Source organism: Myotis yumanensis, unplaced genomic scaffold, assembly GCF_028538775.1.
Source record: "Myotis yumanensis isolate MYYU_CA2020_CCGP unplaced genomic scaffold, mMyoYum1.0.hap1 SCAF_3, whole genome shotgun sequence".
Taxonomy (NCBI): domain Eukaryota; kingdom Metazoa; phylum Chordata; class Mammalia; order Chiroptera; family Vespertilionidae; genus Myotis; species Myotis yumanensis.
Window position 1 is genome coordinate 23,765,458 of NW_027223754.1, and position 24,650 is coordinate 23,790,107.

The 24,650-nt window shown below is 37.7% G+C and overlaps 1 protein-coding gene across 1 annotated transcript in view; it reads left to right on the forward strand.

Moving 5' to 3' along the window:
• Positions 1-24,650, forward strand: part of ADAM32 (ADAM metallopeptidase domain 32) — a 99,647-nt gene that overhangs the window by 49,139 nt on the left and 25,858 nt on the right. Inside the window, exons 13-14 of the mRNA XM_070408445.1 lie at positions 7,004-7,096; positions 18,573-18,768. Coding sequence (XP_070264546.1) covers positions 7,004-7,096; positions 18,573-18,768 — 289 coding nt within the window. The remainder of the gene's footprint in view (positions 1-7,003; positions 7,097-18,572; positions 18,769-24,650) is intronic.

Consider the following 24,650-nt stretch of genomic DNA (forward strand, 5'->3'; position numbering starts at 1 on the left):
AATATAAAATGTACTCCAAATTTTAATGCTGATGGGACAAATGGGAGTTTAGAATGAGGTTTTTAGTTCCAGACTAAATATGTAAGATCTTTCCAAACCTATGCTTAAACTTTGGAAATTTTATAAATGTCTTATTGAATATTAATGTGATAATGGACTATCAAGTATCCTTTAGGGTCTGACTTCACAGTGGAACTAGAATTATGGTAAGAGAGGTCTGTGTTAATATTACAATCTGAACAATTGGGAGATTTGGATGGGATATCCTGAAACTATGAATGCAAAAGTTCCAGGATATAATGATTCTAATGAAGTATTTGAACAACATAACAGATGTCATAAATTTCTATGATTACAAAATAAATAGATGCAAATAACATTAGGGTTTGATATATATATGAGTTTGAATATACTTGTGCATATATCATATTGTTTTAATTACTGTGCCTTTTTTGGTATTATGTTTTACCATTTGGTAGAACAAGTTTTCTCTCTTTATTCTTTCTTTATTTTCAAATTATTTTTATTGGGGCATAATCTACATACGATAAAATTTACTCATTTTAAATATAAAGATTGATGATTTTCGGCAAATGTATATAAGCATTGGTGCAGATTTTTTTCATTATACCCCAAACTTGGTCAAAAGTTACAGTAATTTCCACATGTTCTCATCTTCAGACCACTTCTGATTTTGTCAGTTTTGTTTGATTAAGAAAGTCATATGAGTCCTGGCCAGTTTATCTTAGTGGCTAGAGCATCGGCCTGCACATGAAAGGGTCTTGGGTTCAATTCTTGCTCAAGGGCATGTACCTGTGTTGCAGGTTTGATACCTGGCCCTGGTCAGGGCTTGTGTGGGAGGCAACCAATCCATGTGTCTCTCTCACTTTGATGCTTCTTTCTCTCCTGCTCCCTTTCTTCCTTCATCTCTCTCTAAAAAAATCAATGGAAAAAAATATTCTTGGGTGAGGCTTAACAACAACAACAAAATCATATGAAAGAAATGATACAACACATATTCTTTGTGTCTAGCTTCTTCCTTTCAATACAGTATTTTTGAGATTCAGCTACATTGTTTTCTGTCATAATAGTCTTTCCTTTTTATTTTGAGTTATATTTCATTGTTTGGATATACAACAATCTGTTTTTCCATCCATTTAATAATGGCCATTTGAATTGTTAACAGTATTGGGCCTTTATTCTGAACTCTAAAATAATTGCTGGGTCATATAATAAGTGTATTTTTATGAGAAACTTCCAAACTATCTTCCAAAGTGGCTGTATCGTTTTATAGTCCTATCAGCAGTATATGAAACTTTGCCTCCACATCCTCATCAGAAATTGATATTGCAGCCTTTAAATTTTAGCCATTCCAATGATTTTGATTTGTATTTCCTTGATGACACTAATAACGTTGAGCATGTTTTCATGTCCTTATTGGCCACTTGTTGTTTGAATAATATGTTTAAATACTTGGCCAGTTTTAAAAATGAAGTTACTTATTTTTTTATTATCAACTTTTAAGAGTTCTTTGTATAGGCTGGATACCAGTTCTTTGTCAGACATGTATATTAAAAATATTTGTTTTCAGTCTATGGATTACTCATTCAGTTTCTTAACCAAGTCTTTGAATAGCAGGCATTACTTATTTTTTATAAAGTCCAATTTATAACTTTTTCTGCTATGGCCATGCTTTTTCTATTTTAATAAATCTTTGCTTACCCAAGGTAATAAATATTTTCTATGTTTTCTGCTAGAAGTTATATAGTTATAACTTTTAAATTTAGCCTGTGATACATTTGAGTTTGTTTTTATGTTTGAGAGATTTGGGTTAACATACATTATCCTCCATGTGAATATAGTTGTCTTTTTCTAGTAGTATTTGTTAAAGTAACTATCTTTCACCATTGTTTTAACTTAACACCTTATGAAAATGAGTTACCACCCATGTGTATCTATCCCTGAATTTGTTTTCTGTTTTTTAAAATATGTCCATTATTATGCAAATTCCACACTCTCTTAATTAATGTACTTTTATAGTAAGTCTTGAAACCACAGTGTAAATCATCCAACTTTACTTGTCTTTTCCAAGATAGCTTTACTATTCTAGTACCTTTGTATTTACACATAAATTATAGAATCAGCATGTGAATGTAGGGACTTTGATTGGAATTGTGTTGCATCTATACATCAATTTTCTGGAATTACTTTCTTACCAATATTGAGTCTGTCTATGCACATGGTGTTAAATTTAGGTCTTCTTCTTTAAAAAAAAATGATTTTATTGATTTTATTGGGATGAAATTGGTTAATAAAATTGTATAGGTTTCAACTGTATAATTTTGTAATACATCATCTGTACATTGATTGTAGTGTGTGTTCACCACTCATAGTCTCGTCTCCTTGTATCCCCCCTTTACCCTCTTCTACCACTCCCCACTCCCTTTCCCCTCTGATAATCACCACACTATTCTCTGTGTCTATGTTTTTTGTTTTAGTTTTTTGCTTATTCCCTTCACCTTTTTAACCTAACCCTCCCAGCCCACCTCCCCTCTGAAAGCTGTCAGTTTGTTCTCTGTGTTTATGAGTATGTTTGTATTTTGTTTGTTAGTTTCTTTGTTCATTAAATTCCACATATAAGTAAAATCATAAGGTATTTTACCCTCCTCTGACTTGCTTATTTCACTTAGCATAATTATCTCCAGGTCCATCCATGCTGTTGAAAAAGGTGAGTTACTTCTTTTTTTTACTGCTGTGTAATATTCCATTGTGTAAACGTACCACAGCTTTTTTTTAATCCATTCATCTAGGAATGGGAACTTGGGCTGCTTCCAAATCTTAGCTATTGTAAATAGCACGGCAATGAACATAAAGATGTATATATTCTTTCAAATTAGTGTTTAAGGTTTCTTAGGCTATATTTCCAGAAGTGGGATCACGAGGTCAAAAGGCAGTTCCATTTTTAATTTTTTGAGGTGACTCCATACTGTTTTCCACAGTGGTTGTACCAGTCTGCATCCCCACCAGTAGTGCATGGGTTTTCTCTTTTCTCCACATCCTCGCCAACACTTGTTGTTTATTAGTTTATTGATGGTAGCTATTCTGTCAGGTGTGAGTTGATATCTCATTGTGGTTTTAATGTGCCTTCCTCTGATGATTAGTGATGCTGAGCAATTTTTTCACATGTCTACTGGCTATCTGTATGTCCTCCTTGGAGAAGTGTCTATTTAGGTCTTTTGTCCATTTTTAAAGTAGAGTGTTGGTCTTCCTGGTGTTGAATTGTATAAGTTTTTTAATTTGTTTAGTTTTTGTGTAGTTTACTGGTTTTGATAGTATTAATATTTTATTTAACCATTGCTAGTGAAAGAACACTATTGACTTTGTAATCCACCTTGGATTTAGTGTTGGTTAGATGTACTGAGAATGGTCTTTCTTGTTTTGTTCTTATTTTTATGGAGAAAGCTTTCTGATTTTCACCACTTAATATGATGTTAGATATAACCTTTTTTTTTTTTTTTTTAACAGATGCCCTCTGTCATCTTCAGGAAGTTTCCTTCTGTTTGTAGTTAGCTGAGAACTTTGAGCCAAAAATTAGTGTTGAACTTTGTTAAATGTTTTATTTCTGTGTCTATTGGGCTGATCATATGCATTTTCTCCTTTTTTCCCTATTAATCTAGTGCATTTCACTGGTTGGTTTTGAATGCTAACCCAATCATGCATTACTGAGATTAGCTCCACTTGGATTTTGATCTACCTAGCTCGTTAGCTAGATTTAATTAGCCAATATTTCTTTAGGATTATGGTGCTTGTTTTCACAAGGAGATTGCGAAAGAATTTGTTTAAGATTGGTGTTATTCCTATTTATTTTTTTACATTGTGGAAAAGTACTTAACATTAGATCTACACCCTTAAATCTATCCTTCTAGAATCTTTATAGTTTTGCATTTTACATTTAAGTTTATGATGCATTTTGAAGGTGTGTGTGTGTGTGCGCGCGCACGTGTGTGTATGTATGGAAGGTATAGGAACAGTGTCTAGAGTTATTATTTTCCATGTGGATGTCTAGTTGTCTAGCACCATTTATTGAAAAGACTATTTATTCTCTATTGAATTGTAATTGCACCACTGTCAAAGATCTTATTATATCAGTCTATTTCTTGGGTCTGTATTTTGTTTAAATTATATCTTTGTTTATTCTTTTGTGAATACCATATAATCATTAGTTCAGTTTATAATAAGTTTTGAAATTGGGTATTGTCAGTCTTTCCATTTTTCTCCTCCTCCTCCTCCTCCTCCTCCTCCTCCTCCTCCTCCTCCTCCTTTTTCTTCATCTCTATTGTATTGACTCTTGTGGTTCTTTTGCCTCTTCATAAAACTTTAGAGTCAGTTTGTCATCTTGCTGGAATTTTAATTGGAATTACATTGAATCTCTAGATCAGGTTGGGAAGAACTGACAACTTAATAATATTGAGTTTTCCTATCCATGAACATGAAATATATCTCTATTTATTTATATCTTCTTTGATTTCTTTTATTATAGTTTTGTAGTTTTTCTTATATAGATCCTGTAAAATTTTGTTAGAACTATTCCCAAGAACTTCGTTGTTTTGGTGGTCATGTAAATGAAATTGTGTTTTTTATTTCAAAGTTCCATTTTTTAATTTCTTCTCTACAGAAAAACAGTTGAATTTTGTGTATTAACTTTGGTATCCAGCAACCTTGATATAATCACTTATTATTCATGGGAAGTTTTTGTTGTTGCTGTTGTTTGGCTGATTATTTGGAATTTTCTTTGCATGTGTGGACACAACAATTTTGCTTCTTTCTTTCTAACATGTATTTTTTCAAACATTTATTTTATTATTGCACTAGAGGCATGGTGCACAAATTCGTGTACCAGTGGGGGCCCTCGGCCTGGCCTGCAGGATTGGTCCAAAACCTGCTCTCGAACATTCCCCAAGAGGTCCTGGATTGCGAGAGGGGACAGGCCAGGCCGAGGGACCCCACCGGTGTACAATCAGGGCAAGGAAGGGACTGCAGGAGGCTTCAGGGTGTGTCCGCCTGTCTTGCTCAGTCCCCATTGGCTGGACCCCAGAAGCAAGCTAACCTACCGGTTGGAGCGTCTGCCCCTGGTGGTCAGTGCACATCATAGCAACTGGTCGACCGGTCGACTGTCTGCCTCTTGGTGGTCAGTGCATGTCATAGCGAATGGTTGAGCAGCTTTAGCGTATCATTAGCATATTAAGCTTTGATTGGTTGAATGGCCAACAGACGACTAGACACTTAGCATATCAGGCTTTTATTATATAGGATTAAGACTAGGATTATGACAGGGGTAGTGGGACGAGGCATCTTGGCCTTGTTCCCAGTCTAATAGTCTTATCTCACCATAAGTATGATGTTAGCTATAGACATTTTAGTTGTAGTTTATAATCCTCACCTGAGGATATTTTTTCCTATGTATTTTATTTTTTTTTTAAAGTAAAAGGGAGGCGGTGGGGTCGGGGGTGAGAGAAAATCAATGTGAAAGGGACATCAATTAGTTGCTTCCTACACATGCTCCAACCGGTGCTTGGGATTGAACCTACAACCCAGGTTCATGCCCTTGACTGGGAATTGAACCCACAACCCTTTGGTCCACGGACCAGCCACTGAACAACACTGGTCAGGGCTGTAGACTTTTTTTAGATGTTTGTTATCAGATTGAGGAAGATTCTCTTTATTCCTGTTTTGCTAACATTTTGTATAATAAATGAGAGTTGTATTTTGTCTGATGCCTTTTCTGTACCAGTTATTACGGTCATATGATTTTTCTTTAACCTGTCAACTCTATGGATTATATTAATTGGTATTTGAATTATGAACCAGCCTTGAATACTTTGATAAATCCCACTTGGTTGTGATGCATATTTTTTATACATTGCTGGATTTGATTTACTAATTTTTTGTTGAACACTTTTGCATCCATGCTTATGAGAGATATTGGTCTGTAATTTTCATTTCTTATAATGTCTTAAACTGGGTTTGGTATTAGGGTTATACTGGCCTTAAAGAATGAGTTAAGAAGTGTCACACATCAATGCTTGGAGTGTAGCAAGTCTGTGATTCCATGGGTTGAAGGTCATAGGAACTCCATGTTAGTGCTTCTCTGAGATTCTGTCCTAGGTGCTTTTTCTCTTGGTTGATTTTAATTTGTATCCTTCCCATATAAGAAACCAAAACTGAATATAAAGCTATCAGTGAAATGTGTGAGTTCTATCAGGAAATGATCAAAACTGAGGGTGGTTTTGGGACTCCAATGAACTGGTGATTGCTGTAAAATGCAAGTGCAGTCTTAGGGACCACTTTCTTTACCTTTGCAGTGGGCCTAAATTCTACACACACTTTCCCCCCAGATTTATTGAGGTATAATTGACAGATAAAAATGGTATATATTTAAGGTATACAGCATGGTATTTTGATATATGTATATATTGTGACGTGATTCCAGCAGTCCAACTAACATCCATCACCTAACATTTATCATTTGTGTGTGTGTGTCTGTGTGTGCAGTGCTGAGAATGCTTTGCTTGTCCTACTATCAAATTTCAAGTATACAGTCCATTACAGTTAACTGGAGTCATCATGATGTATATTAGTTTCTCAGAACTAGTTCATTTTCTAAATAATTTTGTGTTTTTTGATCAATATTCCCCCCCCCCCCCCCCCCCACTCGCCTGACACTGGTAACCACTTTTCTACTCTCTTACTTTTATCAGGTTTCTGAGAAAAGTTGTTCCATATATTTTGTATAGTATTTTAATTGATTAAGAGTTAGTGGGGTTCCAGTAACTCTCTTTTGACCTGAAATACTTTAGTATTTTAATAGTTTAGAAATGTAAAAATCCATAAATTTTGAAAGCATTCATATTCTTTCCCCAAACTAAAAAGCCCAGTAAATATAGCTCCTACCAAAGTTTATATTGTTATAACGTATTTTTATTTGCATTTCACTCATTCATAGCAATGTGGAAAAGATAGCTGTTGTGATCCTAAACTTTGTGTGCTGAAAGCAGGATCAGCTTGTGATACAGGATTATGCTGCAGTAACTGTCAAGTAAGATTTAAGTTTATTAATATCATCCAAGTGTATAATGAATCATGTCTGGGATTCTTTCTTTCCCCTTTATTATTTTATTTTATTTTTTTCCATCACGACTTATCCCCTATCCTCTGTATATCCTCTTCCACCTCCACCCACTCCCTCCCCGCGCCAATGGTAACCACTGTTGTCTGTTTCCATGAGTTATTTCTCTTTTTTCCTTTTTGATCAATCCCTTTACCCCCTCCCCCATCTGCCTGCTATCTATGAGTCTACCTCTATTTTGATTGTTTGTTCAGTTCATTAGATTCCACATATGAGTGAAATCATTTTGTTTTTCTAACTAGCATAATGTTCTCCAGGTCCATCCATGCTGTCGCAAAGGGTAAACTTTTCTTCCTTGTTAGGCTGAGTAGTATTCCATTGTGTAAATGAACCATAGCTGTTGTATCCACTCATCTGCTGATGGACAACACTTGGACTGTTTCCAGATGTTGGCTGTTGCAAATAATGCAGTTGATATCGGGGGTGCATATATTCTTTCGAATTCGTGTTTTGTGTTTCTTCGAATAAATTCCCAGAAGTGGAATTGATGGTTCATAAGGCAGTTCCATTTTAATTTTTTGAGGTAACTCCCTACTGCTTTCCACTGTGGCCGCTCCAATTTGCATTCCCACCAACAGTGCAGAAGGGTTCCCTTTTCTCCGCCAACACTTGTTCGTTGATCTATTGATCATAGCCATTCTGACAGGTGTGAGGTGATACCTCATTGTGGATTTAATTTGCATTTCACTGAGGATTAGTGACTTTGAGCATATTTTCATATGTCTATTGGCTATCTGTATGTCCTCTTTGGAGAAGTGTCTCTTCAAGACCTTTGCCCATTTTTAAATTGGGTTGTTGTTGTTGTATGTGTGTGTTGATTTTTATAAATTTTGGATATTAATCCCTTATCAGATGTATTGGTGAATATGGTCTCCCATTCAATGGATTGTCTTTTCATTTTGTTTCTGGTTTCTTTTGTTGTGCAAAACCTTTTTAGTTTGACGTAGTCCATTTGTTTTCTTGTTGTTTTGTTTCCCTTAGCTGAGGAATTATATCAGAAAAATTATTGTTACAAGAAATGTCAGAGATTTTACTGCCTATGTTTCCTTCTAGGATTTATAAAAAAAAGTATTTTTATTGATTTTAGAGAGGAAGTGAAAGGGAGAGAGGGATAGAAACATCAATGATGAGAGAGAATCATTGATTGGCTGCCTTCTGCATGCCCCACACTGGGGATCAAGCTTGCTACCTGGGCATGTGCCCTGACGGGGCATTGAAGCGTAACCTCCTGATTCATAGGTTGACACTCAACCACTGAGCCACCCTGGCTGGGCTCCTTCTATGATTTTTATGGTTTCAAGTTTAACAATTAAGTTTTTAATCCATTTGAGTTTATTATTGTGTATGATGTAAGAAGGTGGTCTGGTTTCTTTTTTTTTTTTCATTTATCTGTCCAATTTACCCAACAATATTTATTTAATAGACTAGAGGCCTGCTGCATGGATTCATGCACCGGTGGGGTCCCTCGGCCTGGCCTATGGGGATTAGGCCGAAACCAGCAGTCCAATATCCCCCAAGGGGTCTTGGATTGCTAGAGGGCGCAGGCCAGACAGAGGGACCTCACTGGTGCACAAATCCATGCATTGGGCCTCTAGAATGCATATAAGATCTTTGGTTAATCTCTTCCCGCCCTCTCCCCCTCCCCACTTCCTTCTGAGATGCATCAGTCTGTTCCATGTTTCCATGCCTGTGCATTGTGCATCTGCCCCTTGGTGGTCAGTATGCATCGTAACGACTGGTCAAATGATAGAACAGTTGAATGGTTGGGCACTTAGCATATTAGCCTTTTATATATAGAGACTAGAGGCCCATTGCAGGAAGATTCCTGCAAGAATAGGGCTTCCAGTGGCTGGAGCGAAGCAGAGAGGGGAGCGAAACCCGCTGAGGTGGGCTTCGCTCCCACTCCAGGCCGCTGCGGCTGGGTTTCCCCTTCCGCTCCCAGCCTCTCCTGCCGTGTTTCCCCTCCCGCTCCCAGGCGCTGTGGCGGGTTTCCCCTCCCGCTCCCAGGCACTGCCCCTTCCCCTCCGAGCCGCTGCCCCTCCTCGCAGCCGCTGTGGCTGGGCTTGCCCTCCCACCTCCCGCTTCCCACCTCCGCAGCCTTGGCTCTGTTTCTGTCCTCGAGGCCTCTACTTAGCTCCCTTCTGTACCGCTTGGCCTCCATGTTGTCCTCAGTCTTCCCTCGCAACTGGTATATGCAAATTAACTGCCATCTTTTAGCTTCTATAATTAAAACATTGTATCTTTTGGAGCTGTTGCTTCAGGAGCTCAGAGCCAGGCGGCGGCAGGCGGGGAACCTTGGCTTCCTCCGTCACTGGAGCAAGCAAACCTCATGTTCCGCTTCAGGCTGCCAGCCGCCATCTTGGCTGGCAGTTAATTTGCATATCGCCCTGATTAGCCAATGGGAAGGGTAGCGGAGGTATGGCTAATTACCATGTTTCTCTTTTATTAGATAGGATTATCTTTAGCCCTTTGTATGTTTTTGCCTCCTTTGTCAAATATTAATTGACTCTAAAGGCATGGGTCTATTTCTGGGCTTTCTATTTTGTTCCATTGATCTATATGTCTATTTTTATGCCAGTACCATGCTGTTTGATTACTGTGGCCTTATAGTATAGTTTGATATCAGGTAGCATGATTCCTCCAACTTTGTTTTTCTTTCTCAAGATCACTATTGCTATTTGGGGTCTTTTGTGGTTCCATATAAATTTTTGGAATATTTTTTCTAGTTCTGTGAAATATGACATTGGTATCTTGATAGGTATTGTGTTGAATCTGTAGATTGCTTTGGGTAGTATGGACATTTTAATGATGTTAATTCTCCCTATCCATTAACATGGTATATGCTTCCACTTATTTGTACCTTCTTCAATTTCCTTCTTAAGTGTCTTATAATTTTCTGAGTACAGGTCTTTTACATCCTTGGTTAAATTTATTCCTTGTTCTTTTATTCTTTTTGAAGCAACTGTGAATGAGATTGTTTTTTAGTTTCCCTTTCTGATAATTCATTATTAGTGTATAAAAATGTAACTGATTTCTGGATATTTATTTTGTATTCTGATACTTTACTGAATTCATTCATCAGTGTTAGTTGTTTTTTGATGGAGTCTTTAGGGTTCTCTATATACAGTATCATGTCATCATCTACAAATAATGACAGTTTTACTTCTTTTGAATTTTTTTTCTTTATTGATTAAGGTATTACATGTATGTTCTTATGCCCCCATTATCCCCCCATGCCCCCACTCATGCCCTCACCCCCATGGTGTCTATGTCCCTTGCTTAGGCTTATATGCATGCATACAAGTCCTTTGGTTGGTCTCTCCTCTCTTACCCCCACCCTCCCCAACCTTCCCTCTGAGGTTTGATAGTCTGATTGATGCTTCTGTCTCTGGATCTGTTTTTGTTAATTAGTTTATGTTGTTCATTATATTCCACAAATTAGTGAGATCAAGTGATATTTATCTTTCTCTGACTGTCTTATTCGCTTAGCATAATGCTCTCCAGGTTTATCCATGCTGTTACAAATGACAAGAATTCCTTCTTTTTTATTGCAGCATAGTATTCCATTGTGTAGATGTACCACATATTTTTATTTATTTATTTATTTATTTATTTATTTTAAATGAAATCTTTATTGTTCAGATTATTACAGTTGTTCCTCTTTTTTCCTCCATAGCTCCCTTCTACCCAGTTCCCACCCCACCCTCTGCCCTTACCCCCCCCCCACCCCGCCCACTGTCCTCATCCATAGGTGTATGATTTTTGTCCAGTCTCTTCCCGCACCCCCCACACCCCATTGCCCCCCCGCCTGAGAATAGTCAGTCCACTTCCTTTCTATGCCCCTGATTCTACTATATTCACCAGTTTATTCTGTTCATCAGATTTATTTATTCACTTGATTTTTAGATTCACTTGTTGATAGATGTGTATTTGTTGTTCATAATTTGTATCTTTACCTTTTTCTTCTTCTTCCTCTTCTTAAAGGATATCTTTCAGCATTTCATATAATATTGGTTTGGTGGTGATGAACTCCTTTAGCTTTTTCTTATCTGTGAAGCTCTTTATCTGACCTTCAATTCTGAATGATGGCTTTGCTGGATAAAGTAATCTTGGTTGTAGGTTCTTGGTCTTCATCACTTTGAATATTTCTTGCCACTCCCTTCTGGCCTGCAAAGTTTCTGTTTTGAGAAATCAGCTGACAGTCGTATGGGTACTCCCTTGTAGGTAACTGACTTCTTTTCTCTTGCTGCTTTTAAGATTCTCTCTTTGTCTTTTGCTCTTGGCATTTTAATTATGATGTGTCTTGGTGTGGTCCTCTTTGAATTCCTTTTGTTTGGGGTTCTCTGTGCTTCCTGGACTTGTAAGTCTATTTCTTTCACCAGGTAGGGGAAGTTTTCTGTCATTATTTCTTCAAATAGGTTTTCTTTGTTTTTTTTTTTAATATATTTTATTGAATTTTTACAGAGAAGAAGGGAGAGGGATTGAGAGTTAGAAACATCGATGAGAGAGATCGATCAGCTGCCTCCTGCACAGCCCCTAGTAGGGATGTGCCCGCAACCCAGGTACATGCCCTTGACTGGAATCGAACCTGGGACCCTTGAGTCCACAGGCTGACGCTCTATCCACTGAGCCAAACCAGTTCGGCTCAAATAGGTTTTCAATATCTTGGTCTCTCTCTTCTTCTGGCACCCCCATAATTTGGATGTTGGTACGCTTGAAGTTGTCCCAGAGGCTCCTTACACTATCTTCATATTTTTGGATTCTTTTTTCTTTTTGTTTTTCTGGTTGGGTGATTTTTGCTTCTTCGTATTTCAAATCTTTGACTTGATTCTTGCGATCCTCTAGTCTGCTGTTGGGTGTCTGTATAATATTCTTTATTTCAGTCAGTGTAGCTTAATTTCTAGTTGGTCCTTTTTAATAACCTCGAGGGTCTCACTAGATTTCTTGAGCGTCTCACTAAATTTATTTGCGGTTTCTAGAAAATTCTTGAAAAACCTTAAAAGTGTGGTTTTGAACTCTATATCCAGCAGTTTGCTTTCCTCCATTTCTGTCATTTGTGACCTTTTTCTTTGTCTCTGCACTTTTTATGCTTCCCTGTGTTGATAGAGTGGCTTTCTGTGCTAGGTGTCCTATAGGGCGCAGTGGCTCAGCCTCCCCAATTACCTGAGGTGGACACTCTTAGTGCACCCCTTTGTGGGCTTTGTGCACAGTCTTGTTGTAGTTAAGCCTTGATTGTTGTAGGTATCACTGAGAGGAATTGACCTCCAGGCCAGTTGTCTGTGAGAATCAGCTATGTCTGCAGTGGGAGAACTTCTGTGCTGGAGACACCCTTCTGGGGCAAGACTTGCTTCAGTGGGGCTTTGGTTCTCACTGAATCTGCCCCCTGAGTGTGTCCCTTATGGATCTGTGGAGTTGTAATCTGGATGGTCCCATCTGAGCACTGGGTACACTGGCTCTTGGATCTCTAAGGAGGTGCTAATTTAGCCTCTGCCTGAGGCTACCCAGCAGGAGCTATGGAGAGATTCCTCTTCTTTGTTTTGGTTTTGGAGGTGCCCAGATGAGGCCCAGCTGTGAAGCAGTGCAAGCTGCTGTGGGGCCTTGGGCCTTCTTTTGGAAGTTCTGGGTCTCTCTGACCCAGCTGCAGTTTGTTAGGTAATTTTCAGATACACAAAGGGCCAGGCCTTTCATATGCAAAAGTATCTGTGCACAGTTTGGGTGGGGCCGGGTCTCAGGAGATCAACAGGGCGGAGCAAACAGCTATGGCTGCTCCTCAGTCCTACCCTAAGAGTCCCCGCGTCTCAGTGTCCTGGTAATTGCTGCAAGCACCTCTGAGAGAAAGCCGCCCTTGAGTTCCGACCGATGCCAGACAGTCCAGTTTCTCCCCGTATGAGTCTGGGTCCCCAGAGACTCCCCCAGAACTGGAGTTCAGAGCAGTTGGGAGCTTGAGACTCCCTCCCGATTGAAAAAGACAACTGCGTCCTCAGTTGCCAGCCCTTTCCACGTGTGCCTCTGCACTTTACTTCCGCACCTCCTCTGAGTCTCAGTGTGCTTTTCTCTTTCCTTCTAGTTGTAGAATTTCCACTCAGTCAGCCTTCCTTTGATTCTGGATGATGTCCGTTTTGTCTTTTAGTTGTATTTTTGAAGTGGTTGTGTGAGGTAGCAATTTCCGGTGTTTACCTATGCTGCCATCTTGGTTTCTCCTTATACCACAGTTTTTAATCCACTCATCTGCTGATGGGCACTTAGGCTGTTTCCAAATCTTAGCTATGGTGAATTGTGCTGCTATGAACATAGGGGTGCATATATCCTTTCTGATTGGTGTTTCTAGTTTCTTGGGATATATTTCCAGAAGTGGGATCATTGGGTCAAATGGCAGTTCCATTTTTAGTTTTTTGAGGAAACTCTATACAGTTCTCCACAGTGGCTGCACCAGTCTTCATTCCCACAAGCAGTACACAAGGTTCCTTTTTCTCTGAGTCCTTGCCAGCACTCGTCATTTGTTAATTTGTTGATGATAGCCATTCTGACAAGTGTGAGATGGCACCTCATTGTTGTTTTGATTTGCATCTCTTGGATGATTAGTGACTTTGAGCATGTTTTCATATGCCTCTTGGTTTTCTGTAGGTCCTCTTTCGAAAGTGTCTATTTAGGTCATTGGCCATTTTTTGATTGGATTGTTTATCTTCCTTTTGTAAAGTTGTATGAATTCCCTGTAAATGTTGGAGATTAAACTCTTATCAGAGATAATATTGACAAATATGTTCTCCCATGCAGTGGGCTTTCTTGTTGTTTTGTTGATGGTTTCTTTTGCTGTGCGGAAGCTATTTATTTTGATGTAGTCCCATTTGTTTTCTTTCTCTTTAGTTTCCATTGCCCTAGGAGCTGTATCAGTGAAGTTATTGCATCAGCATATGTCTAAGATTTTGCTGCCTGTGGATTCCTCTAATTTTTTTATGATTTCCCATCTTACGTTTAAATCCTTTATCCATTTTGAGTTTACTTTTGTGTATGGTGTAACTTGGTGGTCTAGTTTCATTTTTTTTTTTTTGCATGTATCTGTCCAATTTTCCCAACACCATTTATTAAAGAGACTGTCTTGACGCCAGTGTATGCTCTTGCCTCCTTTGTCAAATATTAATTGAGCATAGTGGTTTGGGTCAATTTCTGGCTTCTATATTTTCCATTGGTCTATATATCTATTCTTGTGCAAATATCAGGCAGTTTTGAGAACTGTGGCTTAGTAATATAGCTTGATATCTAGTTTTGAGATTCCTCCTACTTTGTTCTTCTTTCTCAGGATTGCTGCAGCTATCCAGAGTCTTCTTTTATTCAAGATGAATTTTTGGGGAGTTCATTCTAGGTCTTTGAAATATTCCATTGCTATTTTAATGGGGAGTGCATTGAATCTATAGATTTCTTTGGGTCATATGGACATTTTAATGATTTTGATTCTGCCAGTCCATGAACACAGTATGTTCTTCCATTTGTTTATGTCTTCCTCTATCTCGTTTTTCAATGTCCTGTAGTTTTCTGAGTACAGGTCTTTTATCTCCTTAGTTAAGTTTATTCCTAGGTATCTTAATTTTTTTGGTGCAATGGTAAATGGGATTGTTTTTTTAAAATCTCTCTTTCTGTAAGTTCATTATTGGTGTATAAAATGCCATAGATTTGTGAATGTTAATTTTGTATCCTGTTACATTGCTGAATTCATTTGTTAAGTCTAATAATTTTCTGATGGAGTCTTTAGGGTTTTCTATGTACAGTATCATGTCATCTGCAAATAATGACAGTTTTACTTCTTCTTTTCCAATTTGGATGCCTTTTATTTCTTCTTCTTATCTAATTGCTATTGGTAGCACTTCCAGTACTATGTTGAACAGGAATATAAGGAAGGCCACTTCATAATACTAAAGGGATCAATACACTAAGAGGATATAACTGTTGTAAACTTATATGCACCCAATGCAGGAGCACCCAAATACATAAATAAAACTCCTGGAAGATACCAAGGGAGAGATCGACAACAATACAATCATAGTAGGAGACTTTAATACCCCACTGACATCACTAAATAAATCCTCTAGACCAGTGGTCAGAAAACTGTGGCTCATGAGCCACATGCGGCTCTTTGGCCCCTTGAGTGTGGCTCTTCCACAAAATACCACGTGTGGGCGTGCATGTACAGTGCGATCGAAACTTTGTGGCCCATGTGCAGAAGTGGGTATTTTGTAGAAGAGCCACACTCAAGGGGCCAAAGAGCTGCATGTGGCTTGTGAGCCGCAGTTTGCCTACCACTGCTCTAGACAAAAAATCAGCAAAGAAACAGCAATCCTAAATGACTCACTAGATCAGATGGAATTAATTGACATCTTCAGAACATTTCACCCCAAAGCCACAGATTATACATTCTTCTCAAGTGCACATGGGACATTTTCAAAGATAGACTGTATGTTGTGTCACAGGCAACATCTCTCCAAATTTAAGAAGATTGAAATCATATCAAGCATCTTCTCAGACCACAATGGCATAATATTAGAAATAAACTATAATAAAAACAATAAAAAAATTTAAACACTTGGAAGCTGAATAGCATGCTGTTAAACAATGATTGGATCACCAAAGATATCATAAACGATATTAAAAGCATCCTGGAAACTAATGACAATGAAAACACAACAATCCAAAATCTATGGGACACAGTGAAAGCAGTCCTGAGAGGGAAGTTTATAGCTCTCTAGGCCTACCTCAAAAAACAAGAAAAAACGATAATAAATTATCTAACCCTACAACTCAAAGAGTTAAAAAGAGAGCAACAAAAAAAGCCCAGGGTGAGCAGAAGGAAGGAGATAATAAAGATCAGAGCAGTAATAAATGACATACAGACACCCCTCCCCCCTCCCCCCCAAAAATCAATGAAACCAAGAGCTGGTTCTTTGAAAGGATAAATAAGATTGATGATCCTCTAGCCAGGCTCACCAAGAAGCAAACAGGACCTAAATAAACAAAATCAGAAATGAAAGAGGCGAAATAACAACAGACCCCACAGAAATACAAAGGATTGTAAAAAAAAAAAGTTAAGAACAACTCTATTTCAACAAACTAGACAACCTAGAGGAAATGGACATATTCTTAGAAAAATGCAACCTTCCAAAACTCAATCAGGAAGAATCTAAAAATCTCAATAGGCTGATAACTATAGGGGAAATTGAAGCAGTCATCAAAAAGCTTCCAGCAAACAAAAGCCCAGGGCTAGATGGTTCACGGGGGAGTTTTACCAAACATTCAAAGAAGAACTAAAACCTATCCTCAGACTACTCCAAAAAATTCAGGAGGAAGGAACGCTTCCAAGCTCATTCTATGAAGCCAACATTACCCTAATACCAAGACCAGATAAAGACAACACAAAGAGAATTACAGGCCAATATCCCTCATGACCATGGATGCCAAAAATCCTCAAGGAAATTCTAGCAAATCGGATCCAACATTACATCAGAAAGATCATACACCATGACCAAGTAGGATTTATTCCGGGGATGCAAGGCTGGTACAATAACCGCAAATCAATAAACGTGATACATCACATAAACAAATTGAGAGATAAAAATCATATATCAATTGATGCAGAAAAAGTATTTGACAAAACCAACACCCTTTCTTGATAAAAACCCTCAGCAAAATGAGAATAGAGGGATCATATTTCAACAGAATAAAAGCCTTATATGACAAACCTAAAGCCATCATCATACTCAATGGGCAAAAACTAAAACCATTTCACCTAAGAACAGGAACAAAGGGATGCCCACTTTCACCACTCCTGTTCAACATGGTCTGCTGATATCTTGTTGATGATTTCAGCATCTGTGTTCATCAGGGATCTTGGCCTGTAATTTTCTTTCTTTGTAGTATCTTTTTTCTGGTTTTGGAATTAGGATAATGCTGGTTTTGTAAAATGCGCTTTGGAGTCTTCTCTGTCTGGATTTCTTTAGAACACATAGACCTATAGCTGTAAGTCAAATAAATGACCTTTCAAAAAAAAAGATACTAAATTCAGTCAGGTTTCTTATTTTGTGAATTTTAGTGGGATGTTGAGGCCTCTTTCTAACGCCATTTCCTCCCCAATTTGATGATGTTGTTTTTAAGCCTTGATTGAGAGCTATTATAGGATTCTTCAATATAGAAAAATCTCCTTTAAAAGGGATTATTTCCATTCACTTTATCCAACATTTATATTTTACAAATAAAAAATGTTACTGCTCATAGTTAGGTATCCGTGGGTATATAATTGAAAGACACAATAGTTTCCCATAAATGTATAAATAATGAAACTCACTAGAAGTAATTTTCAAATGCTGTATTAGCACAAAATTTAAATTATGAACTAATTATTCAAAGACCATTTGTCTTAAATATCACAATTTAAGTCATATGTAAAGGTGTTGGCTCCTGCCCCCCCGTTTTCCTTTTTAGTTCTTTCCATGTGTTTGCAACAGATTCATTATGTGAGATTCCCTTTATTGAACTACTAACATGGGTTCTGTGTTCTTGACTGTCTTATCACTGAAGCAGTTTAATGTTGTTTTTCTCTAGAATCTCACCATGTGCTATATTCTTATCTCTGATCTTTTCTTTTCTTTTTCAATTCCACAAAAGTTTATTGAATACTTACTACTCACATAGGAAACAATTAATTAAGAAGTATGAGATAGGCCTGGCTGGCATGGTTCAGTGGTTGAGTGTTGACCTATGAACCAGGAGGTCAAGGTTCGATTCCTGGTCAGGGCACATATGGGGGTTGTGGGCTTGATCGCCAGTGTGGGGCATGCAGGAGGCAACTGATCAATGATTCTCTCTCATCATTGACATTTCTACCTCTCTATTCCTCTCCCTTCTCCTCTGAATCAATAAAAAATATTTTTTAAAAAAGTATGAGATAGATGCCCATTTAAGATTCTTTGTATAAATTTTTCGAATTCAATAGGTGAAAGTTGTTTATAGGATAATTCAGGAGAAAGATTGCATTTACAGATATTCCATATTTATATACTGGTTTGAATAAGTATATTTTATTTGGAAATTGTCTAAACTACAGGATTTCAACCCCAAAGGAAAAAGTGATATCACAAGCTAAAAGTGATATTTCCTCCCTTGCACTGAAACACAACAAAATCTTGCCTCTCATTACACCATACTAGTGTTTTACTTTTCCTTGTGTATATGTTTTATCTCTTGTTTTATTTAAAAACATATTTTATATAGAAGATATTAAGAGACATTAATGAATAAATAGTTCATCAGCCTATAAATGAAAGTAACACAATTTTGAAGTAAATATTAATAACAATCTTATATATAATGCTTTATTTTTTTATATTTTAATTTCTACTAGATTCAACAAGCAGGTTCACCGTGTAGGCCCAGTGTGCATCCTGAGTGTGATCTTCCTGAACTTTGTAATGGATCCTCATCAGCCTGTCCCACTGATGTCATGATAATCAATGGGCATTCATGTAAAAATAAATATATTTGTTATAATGGAGACTGCCATGATCTTGATGCACGTTGTGAATCCATATTTGGAAAAGGTAATATGGTTTTGTAACATCTAAACAGTTGATCTTCAATATTTTATTAACATTACCAAGACAATGGGCAATCACATATAATTTATATTTTATATGATTATACATGTTATATATAAATACATATAAATTTAAATTATTTATTGTTTAACATGTATATATATTTTTGGTATATTTTTATTTTTTAAAATTTTATTGAGGTATAATTGACAATTAAAATGCATATATTTATGGTATATGATTTGATGTTTTGATATTTCATATATATTGTGAAAAAATTTCTACAGTTTTTATACATTATGTTAAGTACTGCTCACAGAATATATATATATGTATTCATATAAATGAGATTGCTGGGTCGTAAGGTAGTTTGTTTTTAATTTTTGAGGAGTCTATATGTTGTTTTCTATAAGAGCTGTACCAATTTCATTCCCATGAACAGTAAAAAAACTTTTCTTCTCGCTACATCCTTGCTAATAATAATCTTTAAAAAAAAAAAAGTTATCCTAAAATGTGTGAGATGTGCTTTTGATTTGCATGTTCCTGATGATTAGTGATGTTGAGCACCTTTTCATATATCTGATGACCACATTGTCTTCCTTTGAGAAATGTCTCAAGTCCTTTGCTATTTTAAAATCCCATTATTTGTTTTTGCTATTGAATTGTATGAGTAACATATATTTTAGAGATACATGATTTGTAAAAATTTTCTCTTATGCTATGTTTTCTTTTTTTATTGATTAAGGTATTACATATGTGTCCTTATTGCCCCATTACCTCCCAACTCATGCCCTCACCCCATGGTGTCTGTGTCCCTTGCTTAGGCTTATATGCATGCATACAAGTCCTTTGGTTGATCTCTCCCCTTACGCCCATCCTCCCCTCCCTTCCCTCTGAGATTTGATGGTTTGAGAGATGCTTCTCTGTTTCTAGATCTGTTTTTGTTTATCAGTTTATATTGTTCATTATACAGTGGGGCCTTGACTTACGAATTTAATTCGTTCCATGATGGAGCTTGTAACTCAAATTACTCGTATGTCAAATCAATTTTCACCATTACAATGAATTGAAATGCCATAAATCCGTTCCGGACACCCAAAAAACACCGCAATTGTTTTGTTAAATGTTTTTAAATAAGAAAAATGTATTTTAAAATAACGAATATTGTATAAAAACACAATACTGAACAATAGAATGTAGTGAAATAAACTTGTTTTATTAAGTTTAATGTACAGCATTTACCTTGAGATCAAACGACTTAAAGATGCTGATGGAGTTGGAGGAGAAAGGCTGAACTGAATAACTGAATCTTATTTGCTGATTTTTGCCCTTTTCGCCATGCTTTCATCTACAGGAGTTTTCGATAAAAACCTGTCCAATGAGATCTGTTTCATCCTCCCTTTCAGAATATTTCTGAAATGAGTTAGGCAAGTGTCATTAAATAGCTCCATCGCACGCCCAGTTGCAATTTTTTCTGGGTTTTTCTTTTGAATAAAGTCTGAAAGTTTCTCCCACATTCCCAACATTTCTTTTATCTCACTTACAGAGATAACCTCCTCCTCCTCCTCCTCCTCTTCCGTGTCATCTATTTCCTGCAAAACCTCCGTGTGCTGCTGCGTCTGTAGCTCCTTTAGCTCCTGCGTTGTCAGTTCCTCGGAGTGCTCCTCGATGAGCTCGTTGATGTCACCTTCCTTTATATCCGCGCTTGCTGCCTCACCATGTCTGACAACGGAGTGAATGCCGGTCCTCTTTTTAAAATTTTTGAACCAGCCCCGACTGGCTTTAAACGGCTCGCCCGATGCCTCGTCCATTGAAGTGCCTGGGGTCTGCTGCAGCAAATCAGCGTAAATAGCTCGTGCCTTCTCGCAGATTATAGCCTTCGTCACGGTATCTCCTGCGAGCTGCTTCTCCGTTAACCACACCATTAGCAGCTTCTCCATATTTTCATGTATAGATGTCCGATGTTTAGAAATTATTTTAACGCCCTTGGCTGGAGTTATAGCCTGTATCGACTTCTTCTGCTTCAGTATGGTGCAGAGCGTAGAAGTGCTACGCTCGTACTGCTTCGACAAGTTGATTACACGCACACCTTGGTCATGTTTTTCGATAATTTCTTTCTTTAATTCAGTGCACATCATCCGATTCTTCTTCTCAGCACTGTCCTTCGCACTTACTTTCTTCAGATCCATAGTTGAAAAAACAAAGTTTTGCAAAATAACTGCAAGCACAAATGCGAGCACAACACTGATGCTTCAACTAAGAGCTAACCGCTTAAAGTGAACGAGTGAGACATGTGATGCTGGGCTGATGTGGCGTTCACTGTGACGTTCGCTGCGCCAACTAGCGGTGGGGTATCTGAAGCTGGCTCGTAACCCAAATTTTAGCTTGCAACTCAAAGCAAAAACTCGGCCAAGAGACGGCTCATATCTCAAAAAACTCGTTAGTCGGGACACTTGTAAGTCAAGGCCCCACTGTATTCCATAAATGAGTGAGATCATGTGGTATTTATCTTTCTCCTATTGGGTTATTTCGCTTAGCATAATGCTCTCCAGGTCCATTCATGCTGTTGCAAATGGTAAGAATTCCTTCTTTTTTTTTTTTTTACCACAGCATAGTATTCCATTGTGTAGATGTACCACAGTTTTTAATCCACTCATCTGCTGGGCACTTAGGCTGTTTCCAAATCTTAGCTATGGTGAATTGTGCTGCTATGAACATAGGGGTGCATATATCCTTTCTGATTGGTGTTTCTAGTTTCTTGGGATATATTTCCAAAAGTGGGATCACTGGGTCAAATGGCAGTTCCATTTTTAGTTTTTTGAGGAAACTCCATATTGTTTTCCACAGTGGCTGCAACAGTCTGCATTCCCACCAGCAGTGCATGAGGTTCCTTTTTCTCTGCATCCTTGTCAGCACTTGTCGTTTGTTGATTTGTTGATGACAGCCATTCTGACAGGTGTGAGATGGTACCTCATTGTTTTGATTTGCATCTCTTGGATGATTAGTGACTTTGAGCATGTTTTCATATGTCTCTTGGCCTTCCTTATGTCTTCTTTCAAAAAGTATCTATTTAGGTCCATTGCCCATTTTTTGATTGGGTTGTTTATCTTCCTTTCGTTAAGTTGTATGAGTTCCCTGTAAATGTTGGAGATTAAACCCTTATTGGTGATAACATTGGCAGATATGTTCTCCTATGCAGTGGGCTTTCTTGTTGTTTTGTTGATGGTTTCTTTTGCTGTGCAAAAGCTTTTTATTTTGATGTAGTTCCATTTTTTTTATTTCCTCTTTAGTTTCCATTGCCCTAGGAGCTGTATCGGTGAAGAAATTGCTTCAGCATATGTTTGAGAGTTTGCTATTTCTTATGCTATGTTTTCTTTTCCCTGTGTTGATTCTTTCCTTTGCTGAGAAATGTTTTTAGTTTAATGCAGCCCCACTTGTCTATTTTTGCTTTTGTTGCCTGTGTTTTTGTATCATATGCAAAAAATTATTGCCTGGATTGCTGTCTAAGAGCTTTTATCTTATGTTTTCTTTTAGGGGTTTTATTGTTTCAAGTCTTAATGTTTAAGTCTTCCTTACCCCCACCTTTATTGAGATATAATTGACATACAACATTGTATAAGTTTAGTTGTACAATGTGTTGATTTGATTCTCAGATATTGTGAAGTGATTAGCACCATAACATTTAGCTAATACTTCCATCATGCCACATAATTACCAATCCTTTTTTTGTGTGGTGAGAATATTTAAGATTTAATCTCTTAGCAATCTTCAAGTATGTAAGGTACTTTCTAGTATATAATTGCAAGTATATAATGCACCTAATGCTATACATTAGATTTTCAGAATTTAGTCATCTTATAATGAAGTTTGTACCTTTGATGGCCATGGAGAAGGTGAGAGAGCAGTGGCCATGCTCAGGCTGTATTTAGGAGGTAATGTCAATAAGAGTTGGATTACATAGTGGAGGCAGGAAATGTGGGATAAAGTAAATCAAGGATGATCCCTAAGTGTTAGCCTGAATATTTGGTTTACTAAATGGTTCCATAAACTGAAACAAGGAAGTCTAGGGGTAAAACTGAATTTGGTTTTAGGATATGTTCAGTTGTAAATGCCTGTTAGTCATGAGATGAGGTGAATCAGATATTAGGTTATGTTCAGTATTTTATTGTACCTCATATTCTTTGATAATAGGATAAGGGAATCTAATTATATTATTTGGAATATCAGAGGGCAAATTTTTTACTCAGTAGACTTGGTCAGTATGGTGGACTTAAGGGAATATTTGACATGTGATTTCACATTTGCAAAGTGCTGCCCTTTTAGTGTTTTCATCTCATCCTGGAAAACCCAGACTGATCTGAGAGAAAGTCTTTAATAAGAAGCGTTCAAGGGGGAAGTTAATAATATGGCTCATTGGTACCTTTAGATGCAATAGATGGACTAATAAGAATTGGACTAGATGAAAAACATCACTTTTAACAGAATTCATTGACTTCTCTGTGACTAACATATTCTTGTATAGTCTCTCTCCAAACTGGGCTGAGTTATCCAGTTTCTGAATTTCCTCGGATATTATCATGATGTTTAACAATTCCTGCATTGGCATTCCTAACCTGGTATCTCAAAGTCACAATTGAACTTATTAAACAATAGAGGCCTGGTGCATGAAATTTGTGCATGGGGGAGGGGGTCCCTCAGCCTGGCCTGCACCCTCTCACAATCCAGGACCCCTTGGACATCCCTCTCGCAATCCAGGACCATTCGCTCCTAACCGCTCACTTGCCTGCCTGCTCAGTGTGCGTCAAAGCAACCAGTGGTTCCGTCGTAATGGACACTTAGGCTTTTACATGTATAGATTGTGAATTCTAAAAAATAACATTGCCTGTCTTTATGGTATATACACAATGGACCAATATTTAAAAATGGTGGAAAGATATTGAATTAGAAGATAAAAAATTTAAAAAAATAATAGTGGGGAAAATGTAAATCATGGAAGGGGCAGGTAAACAGGAGAAACCTTCTTGATCTTAAAAATATAGAGAAGGAATAGTTGAGAACTAACAGTGACTAAATAAACGTCATCTTAATTCTCATAACAATCTACTGAGGTGGATACTATCATCTGCTTTTGTGGATGAAGCAGTTAAGGCTTTGTGAGACTCATTTTAGAGTAGGTAACTGGGCTGTGCAGAATTCTGAATGGCCCCCCAGACTCTCCTGTTGTACATGCTTTGGATAGTGCCGTTTGAGTTTGAGCAGAACCAGTGAACATATGATGGGATAGCATTCTTGTTATTAGGTTATATAGTGAGGAAGGAACTTTGAAGGCGTGTTTAAGGTCCACCATCAGTTAACTTTGAATGAATTGAGATCATTGTGAGTGGGTCTGACCTAATTATGTGAGCCCTTAAAAGATGGGAGATGTCAGACAGATTCTCTTGCTGGCTTAGAATAAATAAGCTCCCATGGTTGTGTTATATATATATTTTTTAGTTGATTTCAAAGAGGAAGGGAAAGGTAGAGAGATAGAAACATCAATGATGAGAGAGAATTATTGATCAGATGCCTCCTGTATGCCCCACACTGGGGATCGAGCCCACTATCCGGGCATGTGCCCTGACTGGGAATTGAACCATGAACTCTTGGTTCATAGGTTGATGCTCAACCACTGAGCAATACTGGCCGGGCTAAGCTGCCATGTTTTGAAGGGCCATGTGACTAGGACATGGGGGCAATTCCTAGGAGCCAAGATCAATCCTTGGCAGATTGTAAGAAAATGAAGCTATGACTGCAACTTCCCCCCCTCCCCCCCCCTGAATTCCACCAATAATCAGCTCACAGGAAGACTTCAGCCTCAGCCAATAACTTCTAGTGAGACCCTGGGT